The sequence below is a fragment of the Arachis duranensis genome, unplaced genomic scaffold (genome assembly GCF_000817695.3).
Source record: "Arachis duranensis cultivar V14167 unplaced genomic scaffold, aradu.V14167.gnm2.J7QH unplaced_Scaffold_165934, whole genome shotgun sequence".
Lineage (NCBI taxonomy): Eukaryota > Viridiplantae > Streptophyta > Magnoliopsida > Fabales > Fabaceae > Arachis > Arachis duranensis.
The window spans coordinates 2,312,421-2,320,515 of NW_026264258.1; the positions used below are offsets into that span (position 1 = coordinate 2,312,421).

Here is an 8,095-nt window from a genome sequence, read left to right on the forward strand (position 1 = left end):
CTTTCAAACAACCGATTTCTGAATCGATTATATATAAAAAACCCTTTTATTAATGCTTTCTCAATAAATAATTGCGATTAATATGATTTTAACAATTATTACAATAAGAATGCGATAATGAGATTGATTTTGTTTTCGTGCGTTCAGTGAAGTGCTCATCACATTCGTTCTTCTTCAGCCTCTGTTCGGATTCAAGTTGTTGCTGATTTCAGTGCTCAATCACTCACTCATTCAAGTGTGTAGCTGATTTCGCTGAGGTTCGGATTTTTCTCATATGCACATTAAAGTTTGTGTTTTGGATTTGCTTATTTTCGGATTAGCTTTTAGTTCTGTTTAAAACAGCTTATAATCGATTTTTTTTCTTTTTCTGAATTGAAAGTGATTATATATGACCCCAAACGTGCCCTTAATTGAGTAGCCAATTTATGTTTGCTTAAATATATTTATGTTCTGTCAATGTTGTTGTGTTTCTTTCGTAATAGCATTAGGTAGTGGTGCATAGTTAAGTTCAGAAGAATGTCCTTTTGTCAAGATTTGGTGATTTTATTTGTTAAAATTATTATTCATGAGGTGGGGTTTTGGAGATGTCACTTGTATTTGGTGGCTGAGTTGAGAAAGTGGCAACTGCATTTTTATCATTTTTTTTTGTCCTGCATTGCCTGAATGGGGTTTAGCAATTCCAATTGAATTTGTTGTAGTATTTGTTTTTGAGGACCAAAGTGAGGTTGTAAATGATAAGAAATTCGACCTGAGAAGGGAAAATGATGGGTTGAAAAAGGTTGGGAGCTATTTCTGACTTAAGGTCATTGTAACATGTTAAATTTTTGGGCAGGCTTCTTCTCTTGCTAATGTGAGGATGAGTTCCTTCTCCATCACACGGAAAAAGACACCATTTCAGAAGCACAGAGAAGAGGAGGAGGCAAAGAAGAAGGTAGGGTTGATCTATCCATTGTAGTTAGTAGTTACTTCTTATTATAATTTTAAGTAAGGACATTTGCTAATGATCATAATGGGTATTGTCTCCTGCAGAGAGCTGAAGATGAGACTGCTCGTTTGTATGCCGAATTTGTAGAGTCATTTCAAGGTGATACCACTCCTGGGTCAAAGGCTTTTGTACGAGGAGGAACAATTAATCCCAATGATAAATTGAAGGATGATACTGAGGGTTAGTATGAATACTATACTTCCTAGCATTCAATATATTCTTCTGCTTTATCTCTTGGAAGTCTTGATTATATAATGTTATTCCTGTTGTGGATAAATACATAGTTTTTGCTATTATTTTGTATAATAAATTTAATAAAAATACGGACCTTTCTTATTCATTCGCGGATGGCAGGTGAAAAGTCCAAAGATGGGGTTTCTGGTCCAAAGAAGGGAAGTAGGTAAATAAATGCTTTTGATTAACAATGTTTATGTGCTCTTTTAATTAGGCATCATAATTAGAAAAATCACATGTCATTGTCTTCAGGTATAGTATACTTTTGTTAGGGTTGTAGCTGTTGAATAATAAAATGAATACTGTAATTTAGTTTTATGAATAGCAGTACATCTAATGATTTAATTTAAATAATGGGAACAAAATTTGTGTAATTGTGGTATCACTCATCTGCTTGTGTATATGAAAAAGATGTAGTTTTTTTCCAGCTTTAATTTGTGGTATGTTCAGTTTACGTAGATAAAAACTTGGTGACTGATATCCCTTAACATTGCTTTTGAAGATCATGCATTTTATAAATCATAAGCTAAAGCTTGTCATGGATGATTGTTAATTGTTGCTACTGTAGATATTATAGTTGTTTGCAAGGACTGAGAATTATATATTCTTTTAATTATGAAGAAATTTTAAATTGCTGATGGAAATTTGTTATACAATGTGGGTTGGTGCATTTGCAATGGTTGAAAGTCAACTTATTAAATATGTATCATTCTCAGTGCATAACAAATCAATATTCTTGTATTACATCGCATTATGGACATTTGATTTTCGGCATGATAGGTAAATGATTGCCTTTGAAATTTAGCCAAGTCATTTTCATGCTTGTTATAGAAATCGGGTTTATGAAATGGTCGATCTTTTTTGGCTTCTAGCTTCCTTGATACTATGAATTAGAAACAAAAGAAAATGTAAACAACGGTTCTGACCTTCCACATTGAGGTATCCTTTGCATGTAACAGAACGAAGAGTAAAAAAGTGGCATATGAGCAATGGAAACCTCTAATGTATCTTTCCTGTCTAAGTTTACAGGTTGATATACCTCATCATAAGCATTAGTCGTGTTGTTTCATTATGGTTGTATCTTAGGTTTTAGATAATCTAATCTTCTAGTGCATATTTATATCATATTTATACTACTTTTTATTTGTTTTCTTCTACTGTAAATGTATATTGCACTAGATATGGTTCATTGTTAGGAATGCTGTTTGTTGGGACATTTGAGACGCCATTAATCCTTTTCTGTAAACTCCTATGTGAGAAAAATAGGCAATTATATTTATTTGCAGAGATGGACAAGTATAAATTCTTCCTTAACTATGTTTATATTTCTATGATTGTGGCTTAAATAAGACTAACAAATGGAGTAGGTTTGACCAATACCTATAGTGTGCATTTTTAAACTTCATTCGCACTTGATGATCCAAATCTGTTATACTTATACCAAATTGTGAATTTGGTTATAGATGGATTTTTTTCAACCTTACATTGTGTCATTGTGTGTCATGTGCATATTTTGAGGTGGGAATGTTTATGGAGGTTAGAATATCAACACCTATAGTGGGAAGAAAAATGCCACAGTTCTGGAGAGTAGAGAGCAAAAGAGAAGGTGGGTTTACATAATTATATTGGAAGAGGATGAAGTTTATATCCTATCCTCAGAAGGTTGATTAATCCATATGTGAACCTTCATAGGAAAATGTGTTGTGAGGTTGTGAATATAAATGTAGTATAGCTCGTGTTGAAATATAGAACTTACAATGGGATAGAAAAGTTAGTGGGCTAATCCAAGAACTTTTATGAGGACCTAAAAGAACTTTAGGTGGACATTGGTTGATTTGGAGCACAAACCCTTTAATTTTTGGTTCCTTGGCATATATGCTTAGAGATTGGCCAATAGTAATCCTCGATTTTCTCTTTTATTGTTTTCTCTTGTTCTGTGTTGAGGAGGATTCCTTACCATCCCATCTCTTTTCAATCTATCTGTCTTAATGAAGTTATTCTTTTTTTAAAATAATTCGTGTTAGATTTCTGTATGGAGTTGTTTTATATTTGGCTGTCAACTTTCTTGGTTCAGTGCTTGATGAGACTTTTCATATTAGCATTTGAGTGGTAGTCCAGTAGAGAGTGTTCTACATGGCATGATGCTTAGGATACAATTTATTTGATCCAAAGTCAATGATGCTCGATGTATTTAATTAACTATTGTCATATTGGATAAGTTTTACAATACAAGCAACCAGTTAAGTAAAGAATAATAAGTTCTTGCTTCATTATTTGATACTGGGCAAATGTTTCCATTTCTTGTTTATTGTGTGTTTGTGTGTGTTGTCGGGGTAGTGCTTTGCCCAGTTTGGTAGGTGGAGGAGTTGTGCTTTTTGACTGTCATTAGTAGTTGAGATGGAACTTAGTGGCCTTCTGGAGGATTTTGCTGGATTACCCCAGTCGCAATTCCTGAGGCTTCAAATTAGCTGTATGTTTAAAGAACCAAGTTCGAAGGACTATTTGAAAATGATGAATGTAATATGTCTGACACTTCTATTTAGTCATAACATTGCTAGTAAACTAGCATGTAATTTCATCATTCATTTTTCTTTGCAGGTATGTTCCATCTTTTATACCACCTCCAATGGCAACCAAGGGGAAAGAATCGGAAAGGAAAGTCTGTATCACAGTTCAACCTTTGATCTCTGATTTTGTTGTTAAGGAGTTTTCATGTATACAGATCTAATGCTTTTGTGTTGTACTTTGCAGAAAGAGGAGGAAAAACCTAAGGACAAAGAGAAAGGAAAGTCGAGGAACATTGATCATTTCATGGAGGAGCTAAAGCACGAGCAAGAGATGAGGGAGAGGCGGAACCAAGAACGTGAACATTGGCGTGATGGGCGCGGAGAACATTCCACTGTAAGTGTTACTTTTATCATGCTGAGCATGCTGAATAGAGTTGTTTGTTATTGGATTTTGTCCCATATTTAAATGACTTGCATATGGCTTGTAGATTTGTGAATTTATGTTGGGTAAATCCACATAAACATATTAAAGTAATTGGGTATTTCTATTTTCGTATTTTTGTCCATTACAAATATGCCCTATTGTGCTTTATATAATTTACTCCGTGAAATTAATTGTCAGTATATGTTTATCCCTTGTAATTAGATTTGCTTGTTTGATGAATTTATGAAACATTCCTATTGATAGTTTTCCCCTTTCCAACAGTCAAGTCGCTTTGACGAACTACCTGATGACTTTGATCCAAGTGGAAGACTTCCTGGATCATTTGATGATGGCGATCCCCAAACTACGAATCTGTATGTTGGAAACCTCTCACCCAAGGTTTGATTGTCTCCTCAGTATATGGGCTTCTTGTTATTTGAGAATTAAGGACATGAATCTCAACTTGGCTGTTCTATAATTCTAGGTTGATGAAAATTTTCTGCTCCGTACTTTTGGAAGATTTGGACCTATTGCCAGTGTGAAGATAATGTGGCCTAGGACAGAAGAGGAGCGAAGACGACAAAGAAACTGTGGCTTTGTGGCTTTCATGAACAGAGCTGATGGACAGGCTGCAAAGGATGAAATGCAAGGTCCAATTCTCTTAATTTGGAAGATATGATAGGGCTCCCTTGTTTCCTCTGTATTTTTTTTCATAATATTATTAACAGATCAACATCCATGATGCTATGTAATCTGTTCCTCAATTGCATCTTACTTGAGTTTTGAGATTAAAGAAAAACATTATTGAGCTGACTTTCTATTTGCATGGATAATTATTGAGTTTATGCTTGGAAAAAGATATAATACGAAACTGGACAAATGTTTATGCAGGAGTTGTGGTTTATGAGTATGAATTGAAAATTGGGTGGGGAAAGTCTGTTGCGCTCCCATCGCAAGCCCTACCTGCACCCCCACCAGGGCATATGGCCATCAGGAGTAAGGAGGTATTATTATCGTTTTCCTTTTGTATTGTGATTCAATCAGGGAACATTAACCCTTCAGTAGCTTATTCAATTCTAATAGAGTAAATAATTAACGTGGTTATTGTTTATTGATCTATTCATCTTAAAGCCTGCTATGTGTATCTAGTGTGATGATAAAAAAAAAAAAAAACACTAGAACAGTGACCATCTTTATTTTGTATAATCTTTTCAATGTAATAATTATAAAGAATAATCTTTGGTTTGCAGGGTAGTACTGTTATCCTATCTGGTCCATCAGGCGGTCCACCTGTGACTTCTGTGCCTAATCAGAACTCTGAACTGGTAAGTTATCAGTTTCGGACAGTCATAATTTTTGTGTCCATAATTCTCCTTATACAACAGTTATTACATGTATTGTTCCTGATGATGATAGGTCCTTACTCCTAATATTCCTGATATAATGGTTACACCTCCTGAGGATGAACATCTGAGGCATGTAATTGATACAATGGCTTTATATGTTCTGGATGGAGGGTGTGCTTTTGAACAAGCTATCATGGAGAGGGGTCGTGGAAATCCTCTTTTCAACTTCTTGTTTGTTCTTGGCTCAAAGGAACACACCTACTATGTTTGGAGACTCTACTCATTTGCCCAGGTACATCAATTTTGATTTTGTGTGAGGATCTATTTGCTTTTCATGAATGTATTGATTAGAACTTGGATTAACGAATCCAAGAAAAGAGTTCATGTATGATGTATTTGAATTGTTGACTGAAAATGTGTTTATTTTTCCTGCAATACAGGGTGATACTCTTCAAAGATGGCGGACTGAACCTTTTATCATGATAACGGGTAGTGGAAGGTACCATAAATATTCTAATCTTTTTTTTAGTACAAGGTTTATTGTTGTTTATTACCAAAAATGAAAACGGAACGAATGGAAAAGTGTGTTGGTTGGTTCTTTGATTTTTCTATTTGTCTCTGATTGATCACACATAATGCGCATCAGATTGACAAATATATCCTTTTTTTTGCCAGATGGATACCCCCCTCATTACCAACAGCAAAAAGTCCAGAACATGAGAAGGAGTCTGGTCCAACACATGCAGGAGGAAGAAGCAGGGTACTCTTTATAATTGTATTTTCAATCAGGATGAATACAGTTTCTCAACATTCTCCTGATTTACTCATTTCATTTCCATTTGTTTATATTTTGCAGCGTGTAGAGCCTGAAAGAACACTGACTGATGCACAGAGGGACGAGTTTGAGGATATGCTGCGGGCTTTAACATTAGAGAGGAGCCAGATAAAAGAGGCCATGGGGTTTTCTTTGGATAATGCCGATGCAGCTGGCGAGGTAAAAATGACTGGAGTTTTCTTTCCTTGACGACGTTAGCGTGCTATCATTTAATATTTAAATTTTGCATATTATCTGTATTTTATAGTGGTAGCAGTCTAATCTTTTCTTAACATGCAGATTGTTGAAGTTTTAACAGAATCATTGACGCTTAAAGAAACCCCCATTCCAACTAAAATTGCAAGGCTCATGCTTGTATCTGATATTCTTCACAATAGTAGTGCTCCTGTAAGAAACGCATCAGCATATCGCACCAAGTTTGAAGCAACATTACCTGACGTAATGGAGAGTTTTAATGACTTATATCGTAGCATAATGGGGCGCATTACTGCTGAAGCACTGAAAGTAAGCTGATCAATCATGACTGCCTTTATATAATTTCTTACTATTCTTTTCTTGTTTTGTTTCTGACCTTTGTCTGAAATATTTCCAGGAACGAGTACTGAAAGTTTTGCAAGTGTGGGCCGATTGGTTCCTCTTTTCAGATGCTTATGTGAATGGCTTAAGAGCCACTTTTCTTCGACCTGGGAACTCCGGTGTTATACCATTCCATTCCATATGTGGTGATGCTCCTGAGATCGAACAGAAGGCCACTTCTGAAGATACGGTTGGCGGCAAGGCCAACCAAGATGCTGCATTGGCAATGGGCCGAGGAGCTGCAACAAGGGAGCTAATGAGTTTGCCTCTTGCCGAGCTGGAAAGACGGTGCCGACACAATGGATTGTCACTTGTTGGTGGCAGAGAAATGATGGTTGCACGGTTGCTAAGTCTTGAAGAGGCAGAAAAGCAAAGGGGTTATGAACTGGATGACGAATTGAAATATGCTCAAAACCAAGCAAATGCAGGGAAGTATACAAGTACTCGGCGGGAAACGAGTGCTGAGCCTGAACCAGCGGGATTATCTGGATGGAACCACTATTCAGATGAAGATTTGCCTTCACAAGGCAAAGGGTCTTCACCTTTAGCATCAACCCTTTCTATTCCACAGCCTGAACTTAAAGCCTTTACAAAAAAGGAGAAGAATGATCCAGTTTTGCCTGCCTCTAAATGGGCTCGAGAGGATGATGAGAGTGATGACGAGCATAGGAGGGATGGAAAGAATCTTGGGCTAAGCTACTCGTCTTCTGGTAGCGAGAATGTTGGAGACGGTCTTAGTAAAGCTGATGAACACGAGTCTGCTGCAGATACAAGTTTTTCAGCTCACACTGACAGTGGAATGAATGAAGAGCAGAGGTTGTGACCTTTTTGTTCTTCCCTTATTCCATGTCATTATTTTTGTGAATTCACTTTCCCTCTAAAGCTATTCAGAATCTCAGTAAAATGTTATCTTTTTATTTTTTTTGTTTTCTAGATGCTTATGGATCTTACCTTTTTCATTGTTATACAGGCAAAAGTTACGACGCTTGGAGGTTGCTCTAATTGAATATCGGGAGTCTCTTGAAGAGAGGGGAATTAAAAATTTGGAGGAAATTGAGAAGAAAGTTGAAGCACACCGGAAACGGCTGCAATCAGAGTATGGTTTATCAGATTCTGGCGAAGATGGTCAAGGCAATAGTAAGTTCTTTCTATTTCAGGGAAACCCAAAGTTTTTAATTTCTTGTTTTC

The 8,095-nt window shown here is 36.2% G+C and overlaps 1 protein-coding gene across 1 annotated transcript in view; it reads left to right on the top strand.

Moving 5' to 3' along the window:
• Positions 1-126: 126 nt before the first annotated feature.
• Positions 127-8,095, top strand: part of LOC127743908 (protein RRC1) — a gene marked incomplete in the record, with an annotated part of 8,542 nt that continues 573 nt past the window's right edge. The window contains 17 exon segments of the mRNA XM_052256119.1: positions 127-257; positions 833-931; positions 1,030-1,165; positions 1,340-1,385; positions 3,818-3,878; positions 3,971-4,120; positions 4,433-4,549; positions 4,635-4,800; positions 5,042-5,154; positions 5,401-5,475; positions 5,567-5,788; positions 5,937-5,995; positions 6,172-6,256; positions 6,353-6,490; positions 6,611-6,835; positions 6,924-7,723; positions 7,878-8,044. Of these exon segments, the coding sequence (XP_052112079.1) occupies positions 857-931; positions 1,030-1,165; positions 1,340-1,385; positions 3,818-3,878; positions 3,971-4,120; positions 4,433-4,549; positions 4,635-4,800; positions 5,042-5,154; positions 5,401-5,475; positions 5,567-5,788; positions 5,937-5,995; positions 6,172-6,256; positions 6,353-6,490; positions 6,611-6,835; positions 6,924-7,723; positions 7,878-8,044 (2,635 nt within the window).